Source organism: Harpia harpyja, chromosome 4, assembly GCF_026419915.1.
Source record: "Harpia harpyja isolate bHarHar1 chromosome 4, bHarHar1 primary haplotype, whole genome shotgun sequence".
NCBI classification, from domain to species: domain Eukaryota; kingdom Metazoa; phylum Chordata; class Aves; order Accipitriformes; family Accipitridae; genus Harpia; species Harpia harpyja.
The window spans coordinates 39,769,690-39,788,543 of record NC_068943.1 but is presented as its reverse complement, the minus strand read 5'-3'; the positions used below and the strand labels follow the sequence as shown (position 1 = coordinate 39,788,543).

Genomic DNA, 18,854 nt, shown 5'->3' with positions numbered 1-18,854 from the left:
CCTCCTCCTAGATCATGCAATGCCGTAGTCCCAGCCCCCGTTGCAAATTCAGTAGGTTCTCTGTGCATGGAAAACACCCGCAGCTTGCTCCCACCACCAGCTCAGGCGAAGCCTCCATCACCAGCGTTGTTCGCTCAACAGCCCTCCATCTCCTGAAGGACTTTGTACCATTCCCAGCTGTCAGGACCAAAGATCTTCAGCGTGGGAGGTATGAGCCCAGGGAAAGCACAAACACATCTCCCGGTCTTCACTGCTTTCCGCTTCCCTAGACAAGGCAGGAAGGGGAGACAACCATTCTTTTTCCTGCATAACATGAATATGTGCTCTGCAGAGCCAAAACTATCATTTGCCTCCGCCTGGGCTACTTTTCAGACTGTTATGGTGGTCTGCAGACCAAAAAAGAAACAGAACTCCAGCCTGCAAATTGTGCTAGTCCATACATCTCCTGTTCTTGGAGACCCCTGCCTCCCTCCCACAGGAGTCCTGCAAGCCAGTAATGGCTTGAGGATGGGCAGGAGGGGAAGGAAAATCCTCACTCACTGGAAAAACACCCCCAAGTCCCCCTCAGAGCAAAGCATGGGAGGAAGAAGCGTGGACGGCATAGAGCCCATCAGAAACCTCAGCCTCTCCGACACTCAGCCGCATTACAAACAATGATCCCCTGACACGGAGTGGCAATTTACAAGCTCCATTAGCCTACGCCTACAGAGAGATGCCGAGAATGTCCTATTTTCCACACCTCCCATATGCCACACGATTCACGAAGGATAAAAATAATTAGCCGGTGTGCCTCAGGGACGATTGGCAAGTACCCGGGAGCTGGGAGTTCCCCTGATGTGTTGTCCTCGAAAGTGAAGGAGAAAACTTTGCCGAGAAGCCAGCTCTGAGTGGCAAGAGGCTGCCGGGTCCAAGGGAGCAAGCTGGGCAGAAGGGAGCTCTGCCCATCACTCCTGCCGAGGAGCTCGCTGGGCATTTATGCGGGGCCCCTGCCTGCATCTACGGGGCTGTTGTGAGATGCTGCCCCTAAATCTGCTGATGCTGGGGTGGGTTGGTCCCGTGGGGACAAGCCAGGCTTTGGGGTCTCTCCTCCTGCAGCACGTAGGACTTGGCTCCCACCGTCTCTTCCCTCCGCAGCTCTCTCTCACCCACCTCTGAGCAGCCTCTCTGCTTTTGAACCTCATGAATGTTTCAGTTAATTATTAGGCTTGCTAAATTGTACCATTGGGCTGTCATTAATAATGGAGGGGGTTCGGGGATGGGGCTGGGAGCCGCCTGCTCAGCAGCAGTGTAGTGGTGCAGGGATGAGTGGGGAGCGAAGGAAGAAGCTTTGCATCACTCCCCTGCCTCCCGAGCCCACGCACCCAGCGAGGACCCCATCGTTCCCAGCCAGTGTCCCTACCAGCCACCATTTGGGTCCCTCTTTTCCCAGTTTTCAGCCTTGCTTTCCACCGTTTAACCCGCTGCCTCTGGGCCAACACACTCTGCCTGTCTTTCTGCTCATTAAGGCACAGCTAGTCTCAAAATGAGAGGTCATAAACTGATGGAGCCAGTGGCTTTCCAGCACAGCCTTCTTTGGGTCCAAAGCTGGGTGACTTTTTTCCATAGCCAGTAAGTTCACCGGGAGTTATTTGTTGTGCGAGTCAAAGCTGGCAAAATGTTTCAGCTAGGAAAGGGCAGCAGGGGGATTTGTGTTCCCGAAGGCGTCCACACATTTCACGTGAGCCTTTCTGAAATGAAAGGTTAGGTGTGGGAAAACCCAAAACATCTCTTTTGACATCTTCCAAACATCCCCTTTTCTGCTAACTCTTGTTTAACAAAACTGGCCTGAATTCCTAAGAAACATTCCCTTCCCATTCAGCATAGCCTGAGCTTCTCTCCTGCCTTCTCCCTTCAGCCGTGGAGCAGCCATCGCAACAAAACCCTGCACGGCCTCCCTGCCATATCCCCCCCGGCTGCTGCCCCTCAGACAAACTGCCTTTGTGCTTTCTCATCTCGCTCTTCCCTTTCTCTTTCCTTTCTCCCCATCATCCAACGGCAGCCGGGACCTGAGTGATTAAAACCTCAGAAGGCAAGGAGGGGGACTTTGATGGATGCTTTTGGTAATGCCGGTAGCATCTCTATCTGTACGCCCTGCCGGGGAAATCCATCTTCCACCGCACAAGAGCCATTGCAGTGTAACGCAGGGGCTCCCAGCAGCCCTCGGCACGTGTCCGGCCATAAGAGTGTTGGTGCCTGTGGGACATGCCGAGCATTTTAAGTGGCCTCCCTGCTGCAGTGGGAGGCAGGTCCAGCCCTCCTCACGGCGATGCTGTAACGGGACAGCTTGTGTCCCGTCCCACGGAAGCAGCGTGCACCAGCGATGTCCAGCTGCCAGGCATCCAGGAATGCATCCCGACCCCTCCGGCTCTGTGCTGGGCAGCCTCTGCCACCAGAAAAAATAGCTGTGGCCAAAGATGGCCAGGCAGCACCTACAGCAGTTCATGCTGTCTTTGCCTGTATCGGGAAGAGATCCAAACCAGCTCGGAGTTCAGGGGCTGTAGCATCCCAAAAGCATTGCCTTGGGGCTCCGGGCTAGGGATCCAGTGCTTGTGTTTATTTTTCTGTTAGCATTAATTGTTTTATTATATACTTTTATTAATGCCTTTGGCATTCGTTTGTGGGTCAAACTGAATGAGAGCCTCTCACACTCAAGTGTTTTTGGACAGTGGGAATAATGATGTGAAAGGTCTGATGGAGTCCCTCAAAACAGGAATGAAAAGCTGATATGCCATGAACAAAAATAGCATCACCTCCCAGCTTGTTCTGTGTCCTCTGAGACTTCTTTGCTGTGGCTGACCGGGGTCATTTCTGCTCAGACCTGTGATAAAACCAAGCACAGGCTTGGTGAGAAGATACTTGGTACGGTGGGAGTTGAGATGTAGTTAGCGCTGTCCTGGCTGCGTTGCTTTGTGCAGGTGGTATTGGGATAAATAGTCACGTCTCCGGTCTTAAGGAGGAGAGTGGACTTAGGGGAGTTGCTGCTTTTCAGCCCATAATGTTTCAGGATGTTAGGTGGAGGAAGAATAGAACTGCAAGAAAAGAGTGGGGAGCTGGGGTCAAAATCTACCAAAAAAATCAGAAGGAAATGCAACTGTTTCTGCCGCAGTAACTCCTGGGAGTTGTCACTCAGACACCTTGCACTTGCTCCCCTTCTCTTTCCTCGCCTCATTTCCCAGGTCAGACCAAACCTGCTCAGATGCACCATCACCCTCACTCTCCAAGAGGAAGGAGAGTCCCTTACTGAAATATTTCCCCTGTTGACATGTTGTTGCCTTTTTTGCTATTGATTCCTTAATTAAAAAAGAGTAAAATTCCACCGAAGCAGACATTTCTCTGAAACACTCCATCAGTCAAAAAAAAAAAAAAAAAGGAAAAAAAATCAATATCCTATTTAGAAAAAAAAAATTTGGGAGCAGATTTTGGAGCAGCCCTAGGTAGTACCTCCCCAAGAGTAACAGCAAAGAAAGGAAAGGCCATGTCCTGCAGTGAGCGGAGGGCTCCAGTACCTAATGAATTTATACATCGTCACCCCAGCAAGCCTACGAGCACCTCACGCATCTTGCTATTTTACTATTAACAGTTGCCAAGCTGTAAACTGCTCATAAAGCAAAGCATCTTTCAAAATCAATGTATCGGGGGGTGGTAGGAAACTGTAACGCACCATTTTCTTCCGTGAGTGTCAGGGTCTGGCTGGCAGGATGGGCTGGGAGGAGACCGCGTGCTGCAGGGAAGATGTAATTAGCTCAACTCTACTCCCTTCTGCAGTTGCTTTAGCTCAACTTGTTTTGTTAGCTCGCTCTTCCCATGCTCTCCAGTCCCTTTTCTCTTTGCTGTCTTCCTTTCATCTGGTCTTCTCCCACAAACCCAACCATTTTTATTAAGGTTGTCACTGTTTTTAGAGGGCTGAAGCCTGGGGAACCTACCCATTGCCTTGCAAGGTGCTGTACACAGGCACCCCCATCCCTAAGGGTGGGGTGACACCAGTATCTTTGTGCTCTGCTCAGAGAAAAACCCTTGCAAAAACACCAAGACGTAGCAAAACCAAAGCCATTATTCTCAGGATCCTTCTGTCGTGGCTTTAAGCAGGCACCAGGAAGGATTCCTGCCATTGCAACCCAATTTTTCCACTACTATGCAATTTGCAGGCTATCGGGGCACAGTCTATTAGTGGGTCTGGCTCTGTGGGTGTCCTGGTTTCAGCTGGGATAGAGTTAACTGTCTTCCTAGTAGCTGGTACAGTGCTGTGTTTTGAGTTCAGTATGTGAAGAATGTTGATAACACTGATGTTTTCAGTTGTTGCTCAGTAGTGTTTAGACTAATGTCAAGGATTTTTCAGCTTCTCATGCCCAGCCAGTGAGAAAGCTGGAGGGGCACAAGAAGTTGGCACAGGACACAGCCAGGGCACCTGACCCAAACTGGCCAACGGTGTATTCCATACCATGTGACGTCCCATCTAGTATAGGAACGGGGAAGTGGGGGCAGGGATTCGCCGCTCGGGGACTGGCGGGGTGTCGGTCAGCGGGTGGTGAGCAATTGCACTGCGCATCATTTGTACATTCCAATCCTTTCATTATTTCTGTTGTCATTTTATTAGTGTTATCATTATCATTATTAGTTTCTTCTTTTTCTGTTCTATTAAACCATTCTTATCTCAACCCACGGGTTTTGCTTCTTTTCCTGATTTTCTCCCCCATCCCACTGGGTGGGGGGGAGTGAGTGAGCGGCTGCGTGGTGTTTAGTTGCTGGCTGGGGTTAAACCACGACAGTGGGGATGCCTTCAAAGAGGGGACCTGAGAGTGAACAGCAGCCCAGGGGAATTCCCTCCAAACAGAGGTTTAAAGGCTTGGGTAATTTATCTTAAAAAGTGTATCTGCTAGCAATTTATGAAAGGATGAATGACCTCAGGCAAGGCTGTGGAACGGGATGGCAGACAAGGGCATTCAAAGTTTGTGCCTGCGAGGCTGAACCTTTCCCATGCGATGAAGCTGTGCCACTGCCCGATAACCAGATTCAGACTGAATCCAGACATGTGTCAAGGCTGGGAACATCATGATTGATCGCGCTCCCTCCTGGAAGGACTGGTTTTGGTTTCCTTCGCAACATCTAGCTCTGGCCAGTATCAGAGAGGTAAGGCATCGCAGTGCATTGATCAAACCCCATCTGATGGTTGCCAGATTCATCCGTAATGATTTGCTTGGCCCTTATTGCTGCCACAGCTGTAGGAAGGTCTGCAGAGCCCATGACCTCTGCAACTTAGGGACACACATCCCTGGCATTCGGCAAGCCCTGCATGGAACCTGTTGTCTAGATAACATCATCCATGGGTCAGTTTGCTTTATTTTTAAATGCTGCGCACAGCACTTACTTAAAATATAGCTGGGGGTGTGTGTTTCTTGTTTGATGGAGCAGGATGGCTGGCTGCAATTACACTTTTGCACAAGGAAAGCCACAACAGGGCTGACTTAGCAGCCAGTTAGCATGGCATGCCGCAGGATTCCTACTGTCCTGCAGGTGGGAGTGGGGTTAGGACCTTCTCCGGCACAGCTGTGGGAAAATTCAGGCTGTGAGAGGCTGCATAAGAGGCTCAGGCCAGTCATGTCAGGCAAGAAGTGTTTTCTAACCTGCTAGAGCCCCAGTGCTGCATGCCACAGCGGTTTTGTGTCCAGCTACTTTGCACGGCTGCAGTACTGGGGAGATGGGAATGAAGAATAGCACTGACAGATCTGGGACGTGCCAGGGGATTAGTCTCTTTTTAAGGCCTTCATTTAATATTTCTGATGGCGTCTTACACCCAGGAGGGTTTGGCTGGTACCCAGATCAAAGCTCTCCGCTCCCAGCTTACCCCTGAGTGCACCATCCTTGTCTCGGTGCTACCACACGGCAACCGCTAAGCACCGTATTTCCATCTCCCCGGTGGGTCTCCCTGGCATGAGCTGCCCTGGATTCCTCCACAGCAGCATGGCCAGGAATCTGAGCAGGAATCTCCCCTGACAAAGGCTGGAAAGAGCATCGCTCAACACATTGCGCAGCCCGTTCCCACCTAGGAAGGAGGGAGGGATCTCCAAGGACTTCCAATTGCTGACCTGCAAACAGGAGTGTTGCTCTGGCCTGTGCTGATAGGTGCTGGAAAGGGACAGATCAACATGGCTGTACTTCATTTCCAACAGCCACAGTGTAGAGATGAGCTGTAGGCAACAACCCACATCCTCATCCGATCCCACATTAGCCCATCTCCATCAGACAATCACGCTTTAAGGTCCTGGAAGTCTCTCCATCCCTCCAAACTCAAATCTGTGCTGAAATCAGGTGCTCAGCGCTTGGGGGCAATTGTCTGTGCACAAATACAGATGGTTGAGTCAACCAAGCTTCTCTCGATCTTCTTGTCATTGCTGCCAAGCTGCAAAGGTGAGATAGGAGCTTTCCTGGCAGCTGTTGGGTCTAACCCAACATGTCCATGGAGAGCAGCATGGGCAGCGCTGCCTTCTCAGTGCAGGCAACAGCCTAAAATCCTGCATGCCACCCTTCCTAGTCACCTGAAGTTAACAGGGCTGAAATATCTTCATCCTTTCACTCAGTTTGATTAGCTTGCTATGCAAACAGCTGGGGACAGAGAAACCACAGGAACAAACAAACAGGCATCCTGCATCCATGAAACAGCAGTAACAGCTCACATCCTAGGCACGGGCAGTGCTGGGGGGATTTTACCCAGCCTGGCCTAAGGTCTTGTCTTTTCTCACCCCATTCCTGTTCCCAGCTCCCTCAGTGACAAATCCCAACATCCAGATCCAGGCTTTCTGCCTCCTTCTCCAGCCCTGGGCTGGAGTTGAGAAAAGCAGTAACAGCCAACTGCTTTGCAGGGTGGGCATGGTTTAAAGGGGAGCATGTGATAAAGCTGCGGCCTTTAAGGAGAAGAAAAAAAGCAAAATCATCCTTTCACCTTTAAAAAAAAAATAAATAAAATCAATCCTCCCAAAACCAAAGTAGAAAAAAACCTCTTCGAACTGCAGTCTAGGCATGACAAGGCATACCTGTGATTTCTCAATCAAGTGACAGAGTGCCCCTGTGTTTGTAGGAGCAGGCAGGGCTCCTCTCTGTCATCCAAGGCCAGCTCAGCCAGCTGAAACCAGGTACTTGCAAATCACAGCTGGGCAAGGCTGAGAAATGCCACCCTGAGAGGGGAATGCAGAGAGCCCCTGGGACTCAGCAGTTGCATCAGCACCAGGGCCACAACAGTGAAAATTAGGTACTGAGCTGGAAACACAAGCGCCTTTTTATTTTTTTTGCCCCTGAAAACCAGGCAGGAGCCTGGAGGATTGAGGCTGGAGATGCAGCAAGGCTCAAAAAACAAACCTCCCCTTGCTCTCCTCACCCTGCAGGGAGTGGGGAAGGGCTGTGCCCATCCCTGGGGAATCTCCCACCCACCATCTTTCCTGGACACAGACTGAGATGGGGAGTTTTTCCTGGTGCTGAGCAGTGGGAGGTGATGCCCTCCCTGCTCTCGATACCAGGGCAGAGGGATGAGTCCTTCCCCTTTTAGCTCATTACCTTACACATTTATTGCTTTGCTGGGGCACCAGGCTCCCAGCAAAACCCACCTAAAGGAAAATGCAGGATTCAGCTGTGCTGGGTCTCCTGTCCCTGTAAGGGCTCAGCACTTGCTGTTAGGATAGTACATACCTGTGGCTAATTAACAGAAGAGGTGTTGGCTAACAAAGGTCAAAGCATTTGCAGCCTCAGGATGGATCCAGATAATGAAGCCCCTAATTTTAACAACTGAGTCCCAGTCTCCCATTTCTTCCAGCTGTGCTCTGCATCACAGAGTTTTTGTGGTACCTCCTGGTTTCTACAGGACCAACAGCACCCAGGCACTGGGGACACATGCCCAGCAAGCACACCAGGATGAGCGCACAGCGGGCATTTATTTCCAATTTGCTTGAGTGCCATAAGTTTGCACAGAGCACAGCAGGGACCCAGCGCTCTGCAGATGAGACCTGCTCTCAGTAATAGGCAAGCACCCCGCATGCAGGTGAGAAGCGGGCAACACAACTCAGGCCTTTGAACCTCACCAGAGCAGGCAGGATTTCTCCCATCCCATCCTGCAGAAGATGAGATCTAAGAGCAGCTCCCACCAGCAGCAGCTGGCTGAAGGAGGGGGCCACCTGATGGGGTTTGCTCCAGAGCATACTTTCTTTTTTTTAAATGAACAGTAATAATCTTTTTTTTTTTTAACAATTTGAAAATATCTGACATATGGAAAAAATAATGAATTCCATTTTTGCCTGCATTCTCTGATCTTTCAGTCTGCACCCAGGAGCCACGCACGCAGGGGGAGGAGGAGGAGGAGGCAGGGGGTGCTGGCCTACATTGGCTAGATAATGATTTTTCCTGCCTATCCCCCCTTCCAGGAGAAGGTTCAGGCATGTCCTACAGTTGAGGGGAGACAGGCCCTGCCACAGCCTTTTGCTTTAGCCCTTTGTATTTCTATTTGTGGGAGGGTGTTGGAGGTGGTTTGTGGCTCCAGTAAAGAGAGATGTGCTTGGAGGACCTTTCTGCAGTATGGCTCTTTTCTGGTGTTCACAGGCTTGGGGACTTGACCCGCCAGGTCCCTGCTCCTTCTCTGTGCCTGCTGACAAGCCAAGCAGTGCTTATTGGCTCCAAGAGAGATTAACACAAGGCTATGCTGTTTAGTTTTAGCATCATCCCCAAAAGCATCTTAAATCATAGCCCAGCATAGGATTGCTGAAGATGCTGCAGCTTCTGCGGAGTCCCACGTGCCCGTGTGGGATGCCAAAACCGCAGCCCCCTGCCCTCCCTCCGAAGAGGATGGGGTCCTGCCCTGCTCCCAGCACAGGAGTGCCATAGGTCTCAGTGCAGGGTAGCTGGGGTCACACAGGAGCAGGGACAAGGGGCTGATCCATCTGGGAAAGCCTGGGATTCAGCATGACTTCACTTCCAGTTAAGCAGACCACATAGCCCATTTGTGCCTCAGTTTCCCCTCTTCGATACATGCACAGTTCCCTGCACCAATGTGATTACAGTGGTAGCAAGGCCAGTTGGGCAGTTAATTTTTTCTCCCATCCCTCCCAACACACATCTAGGAAGCTTTACCCTGACCTTCCCTCCATCCCCTGACAGGCAGAAGTGGAATTACTCACGATTGCCACAGGTCATGCATCCACCTCTCTTCTTAGTCGTCAGCAATGCCCTTCGGTTTAAGGAGAGCGAGGGCAACTTATCGTAGACAGAAACAAAGCAAAACAGCTCCCTCCAAAGACTTCAGGACCCAAATTAGGGCTTGGCAGTAGCTGTAGACATGATCCATCCAAACACCGACTTGATTGGGAGAATTAAATGAGGAACTGGCAGATGCAGTATATTTGCTGGGGTTGTATTTCCCTTTCAACTAGAAGAGGAAATTTTAAGTTTCTTACTCTTTGTGGAGAGAATATTTCAAGTAAACAATCAATACCTGGCCAGCTACCTGTCTGCCTGCATGCACAGCATCTGGCTGTTTATTAAAGCTTGGACTTGTTTGCCAAAACTTTTTTTCCCCTCATATGAAAGGCTTTTCAGTAGAATACAAATGCTCACTTATCCTGTGTCAGGTCTGCTTGTGTTTTCTCCAAAAACAGATGCTGCCCAGAGCACTGTCTCACAAAGGAGTTCAGAACTTTGAAATCTGGTTTAATTTCAATCCAACATGAAAATCAGATATTGAAAACACTCTCTAGAAAAGAAACTGGGACCAACTCCCCCCCAGCTTGAAAAAGCAGAGTATTACAGTGATAGTCCTCCACATGACCTGGAGGATTTGGTGGGGGAAGATCAGCCCCTCCTGAGCAGAGAGTAGGAAAGTGGAGCCAAGCTGGCAAGTTCAGGCAGAGTTTTGCTGCAATTAACTGAAGCCACCTCTGCAAACCTTTTCTGGGTTTGAGGAATCCTCATTCTCCAGCAGGACACCATTCCACTGGAAAAATCCAACCTGCTGACCCAAAGAAATCTAGAGCATGTGGGACTTTTACTGGCTGGATGAAAACAGAGATAAATCATTAGAGGGGAGGGGTGGGGGGGGAGTTTTAGGAAATATTAGCAGTTTGTTTCCCATGATCTTCCTAATGTGAGGGGGGTCCATGCCTCACCTCAGCTGCGGAGACAGACAGACAGGAGGGATGCAGGTTGCTTTGGGTGCTGAGCTGTCACCCTCCCCTGGCTGCCAGGGCAGCATCGCTGTGTCCACCTGGGATGGAGAGGAGACATCATTGCTGGCAACCCACCCACTCACTCTCCCACTCAGACACGCACGCACTGAAGTGCCACAAGACAAATAGGACTAAGAAAGAGATGCACTATTTAAACTTTCATCACTATTTTTCTCCCTGCTCCCCTTGTTTCTTTTGATTTATTTTTTAGCGTGTTTTCCCCAGGCTGTGCTGTTCACCTGCATCTGTTTCCTCTCCTTCTTCACTCAGCAGCAGCCAGGCACCTTTCCAGGGGCACCCGCAGCTGCCTTGCATTTTTCAGGCTGTCCAGGCTCAGCTCCCTTGGGTCAGCAAGAAGAACGAGGCAGCAGAGCTGCATCGGGCTGGGGTAGATGTGGGCTGGACACAGAGGAACAACAGAGGACCTCTAGCCATGACACCCTCCTTTTGCTATCCATCGCTGGCCAAGCAAGGACTCTGGGGCAGTTTGTTAAGACTTGTCCGTATTGCACGGACCATGCAATTGCGATACGAGAGCCCCATCACATCGCCACCCTTCCCAGGGTGGATGACCCTGCCAGGGCTTGGCACAGGAGAGATGCAGAAAGGGTGCCAGTCATGCAGGCATCCTCCAAACGACCAGCCTTCCATCCCACAACAATCTCAGCAGGGCCAGAGGCTGGCAGCACACGGGTGGGGGGCTGTATGCTTTGAAGCAATGCCAGAGTTGGCACCGTAGCCAGTGCGGCCTCTGTAAATTGACAGTGCACAACGCGGACTGAATTTTTTTCAGCCTGCCTTATGTAGGGAAGGAGGACACAGGCAGCTCCGCTGATTGTTTCCCTTGCAGAAGAGCTGAGCCTCATCCTGCTGAGCAGCCTGCAGACAGAAACGGTCTCCAGGTTTCAGATGTAAAGGAAAATCTGGTCAGTCATGCTTGCAGAGGGGAATATTACGAGTTGGAGCCAGGACTCTCAGCCCTGCGACTGACCCCATTTGCAAACTCAGACCACTTGCTCAGTATCATCCCCTTTTCCTTACCTGCCAAAGCTCCTCATCTGCAAAGGGACTGCAATCCTAATTGCATCGGGAAGGGGAGAGGTAGAATGGATGCGTGTCAAGATGACTGAGGGGAAGGTACAATTGCAATCCAGGATTAGGTTTCCTCCAGAGCACAGGTCACCGAGCCCCACAGGCTTGCCATAAGTCTCCAGTTAGCGCTGTCCTGCAAAACATAACCCGTGACAGCATTCAGACATAGCAAAATCTCAGCCTTCAAAGTGTTGGACAAAACCTAAGAGCCTGTTTATATCCTTCCTAGCTCTGAAGAGCTGCTGGAAATCTGAATCCTAAATGTGTAAAGTCCTGATAAATGAAAAGCTAAACATTCATGTAGCTGTAAGCTGCTCTGCAGTGGTGTAGGCCCTCACAATTTGTAGCCTTCAGGCCTGATAATACAGGGAGACCCTAGGCAGTCTGCTGGAAAACTACTGCCAGAAACACAATCCCTGTAAGGGGATTCTCTTATCCAGTGTAGCAAACTCCATCCTAAAAGCAGTTTTGTTTTCTGGCCCCTTTTCCTCCTCCTGGGAAGCTATCCTAGATACTTGATGAAACAGAGAACCTTCTTTCTTCCCCAGTGTCTAAATTTTCCTGCTTTTCCCCTTGTCTTCTTCTGACCTTCCCCCGGTCCTTTCACTGCAACCAGCCATAGTCTTCCCAGCCTTCATTTTGCCATATTAGACAAGCCAATCTCTTCTGATCTCACCTGGTAGGAAAGCTGCTCTTTTCCTTTGATCAGCTCCACAGCCTTTCTCCATGCCTATACCAGAGTTCAACATCCAGGGGTGTGGCCAAACCCCTCCCAGGATCTCAAGAGCATCTTACAGAGCAACACCACTGGCCTCTGCAAAACAGAGGCTGGCAGGGAAAGCAGACATCGGCTGCAAAGAGGAGGCAGTTCCCTGCAGTTATCAAACAGAGCAGAGGACATGCCAATCCCAAGTGCAACACAGGAATGATAGAGCAGCTAATTAACTTGTCATTTTGCTGAACATCATTAACACCAAGCTTATTGTCAAAGTCACACCCCGCCAGTCTTGCTGCGTTAACCACTTGCAGAGGGCAAGTACCTGCTTCTTTCTGGAGCAGGGCAGGATCTTCCTGGGAAAGTAAGGAGACCACAGAGGCTGCAGGTTGAATCCTGCTTCTTTCACAAGCACCACACCAGGAGCAGAGATCAGATTTGCAAAGGAAAACCCTCTTTGCAGGGTTTGTATTGCAAAAACTTCCACACAGCAAGCAGCTGTATGCAGATCAGGGCAGCGCCTGGTTACAGTCACCCAGAGCAAGTGTACTATGATGCCCTCATAAGCTTGACTTGTCTACAAGAGGCAAACATGGCTCTTTGACAAGCCTGTGATGCAACATCTGAATACACAAACAATTTGCTGTACCAGAGCAAAGCTTCCAGATCCATCCTCACTGCATGAGAGGGTGAGCTGAGCCAGCTGAATCCCTCCAGGCTGTCTCCCTGGGGCTCCCTGTGCTTTCCTTACTGTGGAGACAAAATACAGGAGCAAACATACCTTTGTTTGGCTTAGCTTCATCATCTCCATGGGGCCTTGTGTTTGCAGAGCGCTGTCTTGCTGGAAGGTGGCTGGCCCACCAAGTTCTCTTAGCAATCCACTGCAGAGTGCTGGGGATGCTCTTGGTCTATGCTTAGATTCAGCTTTTGGAGCTAGGAAACACGTCGCAACAGTTCATGACCACCAAAAGCATCTTCTGGTCACTGTTATTTGCTTAACACGCATCTAAGATGAGCCCAGAGCCTTGAGTGCCACAGACCCTGTAGGGAAGATGATGAGCAATGCACCAGCGATGCCTTACCCAAGGGATCTCATTCCTCAGGGGACACTTGTGCTGAGTCTCACGTCAGCTGAACATTACTTGTGGATACATGGCTCAGAGCAATCCTCAGGGGCTGCTCAGTATCTGTCTTTCCAGCCCAGCAGCTGGGTGGCCCTTCCCCACCAGTGAGCATTTGAGGTTGAATCTGTTAATACTGTCCCAAGAAGAGGAGGCTTGTTACACAAACCCAACAGCAAGGAGGTACCAGCCACATCAACAGGGAAAAAAAAAAAAGTCAGCATTAATTAGGAACAAGTGCTGGTGGCTGGCAGGTTTTTTTTGCTTTCTCCACTTCCACAAGCTGACTCCTGCCTGGAGGATCCTGTTATCTCAATAAATATTGCTAATAATTGAGGTTCTGTCTGCTTGCCACAACACTGTCCAGCTGCTGGGAGCATTTAGAGACATCTATGTTATTCCTTAGCCAAAGCTGCAGTGTTAGCCTGGGGTAGTAGTTCAATGCTGAATAATTCTGCATGGTCTCATTGATTAATCATACAGTTAAGTCTTGCAGGGCAGGACTGTATGCAGGAAAGCCTCTAACTAGCCAACTAATTTAAGAAGTTGCTGAATGCACAGCCCAAGAGCAACACTCATTTATTTGTATTTCTTTATGCTGATGTGTTATAAAACATGCTTTTCCCAAAGCGCTCCAAAGGGCAAGGAGCAGAGACCCCAAGCCGTCCTTACTCATCCAGGCAGCCCACAGCTATGGAGAAGATTAATGCCTGTCCAAGGCTGGTTTAAAAATATTCAGCAAGCCCTGCATTTTGACAGAAAAATCAGGGTTTTGATGGGGAGAAGCTTGTCATTGTTTCTTTGGAAAGTTCTGTCTGCAGTGAAGAAAAGAACAGTTCTCCAGCTGAGGTCCCGAGTGCACTGTGAGGAACAGGAGACCTTCTGCTGGGGCATTTCACCTCCCACCCCAGAAGGTCTCAGGGCAACGTCCATTTGGGGATAATCTGTCTGGACTCCCACCCCATAAGCAGCTGCATGTCATCCATCTCTCTGGCTTGTTCCTACTCTTGTGGGCTTGAGCCATCATGGATCCCTTCTCTTTCATTCTCTTTTTAAACTTTCCAGGCATGTAAAGGTTAATTCCATTTTCTTTGCTGTCAGGAATACCCCCCCAACCCCAAACAACTCTTCCTATTTATATCCCTGTATTAATCAGAAAGGCTGGCATTTCTACATCTACGTGATTAAAAATTAGGAGACCGGATTCTGTAGTGGTGCCTTATAATAATAACTAATCCTGGGAGCACAGTGGATGAATAATGGATCATGGCTCTGTGCTACCAGCTTCTTGCTTTCCCTTCTTTCTTCTTCTCCCCTTTTTATCTTTCATTCTTCTCTTCCTCCTCCTCCTTTCCCAGGCTCAAGTTTGAGTGGGGAAACAATACATCCTTCATTTTGCAGAAGTTAGAGCTGTTGAGAGACATCACTAATTCCTATTCATCAGACCCTCTCCTCCCCAACCAGATCCACTGGTTAGTGAGCCTGGAGACCATCAATAATTCATGGCTACATGAATAACTGGGGGATGATAACCGCTTACTCGGGAAGACGTAATCAGGACCCATTCTCTCTCCTTCTCTTATCTCCTTAAACAGCTCCCCAAGTCTTGCTGCTAATCCAATAGAGAGAAACAGGAGCAAAACATGGGTTAGAAAACAAGGTTTTCTGGCCCAGGGAAGACAAGTGGTGCCATGTTTGTCTGCATTAGGTTGTCCCTAGGTTCCATGGGCAGCTAAGGCACAGGCTGGACTGCTTTGAGGGGGTGATGTTAAGCCAGTGGCTGGAAAAAAAAAAAAAGTCTTCAGATGTCAGCCAATGGGACCAGCCATTTACAGGACATCAGTCAGGATTATTGAACATCCCACCATAAAAGTCCCTTCATTTAATTCCAAGATGCTCTTCAGAGAAAGGCTTGTGGGTTGTTTTTTTCCCTGCTTCACAAGATAGATTTCCAGTATTTTACAAGCTGAGGTCAAATTCAATTAATAGCTTCAGTGAGGGGGAAAAAAAACTATTGAAAAATAGCAGTTTGGGGTTTTTTAAAGCAGTATAAACTCATCCAATGAAAGGTGGTGGTTTGGTTTTTTTTTTTTAAGTGAAAAGAAATACTTCCTTAATAGTTAAATAGCATCAGAATGAAGCTGAATTTTCCACATTTTCTTATTTCAGGAGCTGACACATTTCAACTAAACCAAACCACAGATTTTCACATTTTTTTCACTCTTGTAGCCTGAAACAAAATGTACATTTTGGATCCGTATAGAAAAGCTTTTTTTCCCCAGTCCCTGGGTTCCACCCACTGAGCTGAAAAATCCCATTACTCACAGCATTTGGCAGATGTGTGTGTGACCAGCGTTGTGTGCAACCAGCACATCTGCCTTGCCTACAAATCCTGCGCTGATGCAGGCAGCCACCTTTGAATTGTCAGAGAACATAATCCCTTTCCATCTCCTGAATTCTGCCCAGCACTGGAGGAGCCAGCGAGGAGTTTTTAAATGTTTCTCGGCCAGTTAAAATGCTGGGACAGCTCAGGAGCAGAAGCAGAGACATACTTGGGGATTTCAGAGAGGTCTTTGGCCAACTTTGACATTCGCTTTGCATGGCTGAGCCTGGTGCCAGCCAGCTCAGGGAGGGGGAAACAGCACTGACTTGTAACAAAAGCAGCTCCACTTTGGTGGAAAATTGGCAGGTTTCCCCCAGCTGCATCCCCTCAGTAAGGATGCTGAAGGGTAGGAGGCTTTTGCCACCTGCTTCTGAGCTGGGTGTGAAGCAGCAATTTCTTCCTATCTCCTTTGCTAGCATGAGCTCTTCTGCTTGGGCAAGAGGGGCTTCAACAGGGATGCCTTTCCACTGCATCCTCTACATTTCTGCTGGCTTCCCAATGCTGCATGGGCCCCAAGAGCTCCTGAAAGAGGCCATGAGAGGGGTGGGCAACACATCTATCTAACAAGACCAGCATTTGGTTTCCCAAAGGATCTGGCTGGGAACAGCTAAACTGACAGCTGTACAGACCTCTCCATCTTCAGAGCAGCCCTTGGCTAGAGCAAACCCAATCAGGATAGTAGAGATGAAAGGTCCTCTCCGCAGGATGAAAGGACAGCCCCTCTCTCCAGCTGAATTTCCCATCTCTTACCATGCTGGGGGTGTTTAGAGATGCCAGGCTTCAAGAGCTAGTAACAGAAGAGGAGACCATGCTCAGGTGCCCCTCATCTCCTGCTTCCCTGTTTCCATCCCTCCTTGTCTCTGGCATGAAGTACTTCCCAACGCAAGAAACAGAGAGACCACGGGTCTGTGTGATACCAGCAAAGCCACATCCTGTAATGAGGATGCAGCCTCACACAGGCTGTCAGGCTGAGGTGGTCTCAAAGGAAGGTTGAGATCTTAAACATCTCCTTGACACCCCCGGCAAAAATCTGCTTTCACAGAGGGAGATGGTTAAAAGACTTACCATAGCAAGAAGGAGTCTGACCAAATGAGAGGAGTTTCACAACCTTTTGTGCAGCAAGACAACAACACAGATGAGTGAAAGCGACAGGGAAATCAAAGCAGAGTAAGGGAGTGCTCAGGGGTTCCTGCATCCCTCCGTGACAGAGGGCTGGCAAGGGAGCCCTCTTCAAAGGCAGGCATCTGAAAACAATGCACATGAAACCCATAGTAAGCTGTTCCCCCCCTGAGTGCAATAGGTAACAGTCCAAATCCAGCTCCCCTGCCCTTCTCCTCCAAATCACCCTCACCTACATTCTCATTTGCAGTCAGAGGAACAGGGGTCAGACCAAAGCCCCTCTGAGCCCCATATCCCGAGTCCAGCAGCAGCCAGTTATAGTTGCCTGGGGAAGAATAGAAGAGTAGGGCCAGCAAGCCAGGATATTTCTTTCAGATACTTACCGTCCTCCCACAGTTTGCAGCTCAGGGACATCCTGGGCCAGAGGTGTTTCTGAATATTTAGTAGCCCTTGGTGGATTTCTCTACCACAGGCTTAATCCTTCATATTACTGCAAAGCTCAGGCAGCCACCTGGCCCGTGTCCCCTCTAAAACAGTTTCTGCTGTTGCAGTTCAAATCTGGGCCACAGCTTTCATGCAAGCTGCAGAAACGCAAGCCAGCTACAATGTGGTGAGATGGGGTTGCATGCTGCCACAGCCACATCAAAGCCAGCTGCAGAGGTTTGCGAGGTGACAGTCCAGTCCTGGCAGCCCAGACCCCACAGGTAACTCCAGAAAGGTTGGTTTAATGCTAGCAAATGACATTGTCTCCTCTGTGCTATTTCCTTCCAGTTCCTCCAGATGATCCTGTCATTATGGGGGGGCCCATCATCAGCCTGAGAGCAGGAGACCCCCTCAACTTGACCTGCCACGCAGACAATGCCAAGCCAGCAGCCTCCATCATCTGGATGCGGAAAGGAGAAGTCATCAACGGAGCCACGTACTCCAAGGTGAGGCAGGATGGGGCTGGGGACAAAGGCTGTGCTCTTCCCTTGCTTCAGAAAGGTGTACCAGGCCTGACACTGCTCTTCACACAGCCCCAAAACATCTAGGGCAGCACCTTCAGCTCTGCAGAGCTGAGACTCTCACCCTACATCACCCCATACAGCCTTCCCCGTGGAGAGGCTGGGAGGAAAACAGTCAGGAGGATGCAAGTGAGCAACCACAGACTGCCACCAAAAAGGGCTCTGGTCTGACTTTGTCTGGCTTTTTGCACCCTCTCACAGTTTATAATTGCCTGGCATGCCCGCTTCTCCCCCCAAAATCCCACCTGGGTGTGATGTTAATATTGTGTACAGCACCACACAGCCAACACTGACCTGGCCTTGGCTGTAGCAGAACCTCTGAATCAAAAAGGTGGTTGCAGTGACATATGTCCCCTCCTCCAACTGCAGTTTTCCATGAAAAATTGTCGGGGTTGTTGGCATTTTTTAATTTAAACAGAAAGCCTTTATTGGGTCATAAAGGAAAACATCAAAGAGCAATCAACAGTGTACTCAGAATGGGTACCCACATGTTCTCCTGTTTATAGATGCCTGATGTCTGGTAAGTGCTAAAGATTCAGCAACACTTGACATTTCTGATGAAAATTTCTAAAGAACAAAATTCAAGACATAAAATGGGTCAGTTTGCAGCCATTTGTAATGCAAGCAAACTTCAAAGTCAGGAGTCAAAGGCACTCCTCTCAAGCTCCTGAAGATCTTTTAATAAACATTTCACCCTCTGCTACCACTGTGAAGCCTCCATCCAGCCTCATTCCAGCAACATCCTGATCTGCTTGGAAAAGCAGAGGAGCCAAAACACCCTCCTCTCCTTCTCCCTGTCAGTCTGCAGAGCACGCTGATACCGCAGTTAAAGCTGAGCTGCTTCCTTGTAGCCAATGGGTGTGAACAGAGGGGGAAATTGCCCATCTCCCTGCATGCAATGCAAGAGGCAGCACTAATTAAAGCCAGAGAGAACTGACCTCTCCCTCTCTCAAATCAAGTGGAATTAATTAAAATTCAGGCCATTGACATGCAGTTGTTTATAACTTATCCCATTCACCCCAAGCCTTCCTCTCCACTGCAGACTGCTCAGACTTGGCCCTGGGGAGCCAACATTTAAGCCCTTTCCCTTTCAGGCCCACAAGTAGTAGGTAGCAGAGAAGGAAGAATGCCCTTTATTTTCTTTAAAATATTTCCAACAAAAAAAGCTTTTCAGGCTGCAGC

The 18,854-nt window shown here is 49.4% G+C and overlaps 1 protein-coding gene across 7 annotated transcripts in view; it reads left to right on the top strand.

Annotated features, from left to right (window-relative positions):
* The window catches only part of KIRREL3 (kirre like nephrin family adhesion molecule 3), a 343,289-nt gene that overhangs the window by 266,741 nt on the left and 57,694 nt on the right, over positions 1–18,854 (top strand). For all 7 annotated transcript variants that reach the window (XM_052786336.1, XM_052786334.1, XM_052786337.1 and 4 more), the window contains one exon: positions 17,440–17,597. In XM_052786336.1, the coding sequence (XP_052642296.1) occupies positions 17,440–17,597 (158 nt within the window). The remainder of the gene's footprint in view (positions 1–17,439; positions 17,598–18,854) is intronic.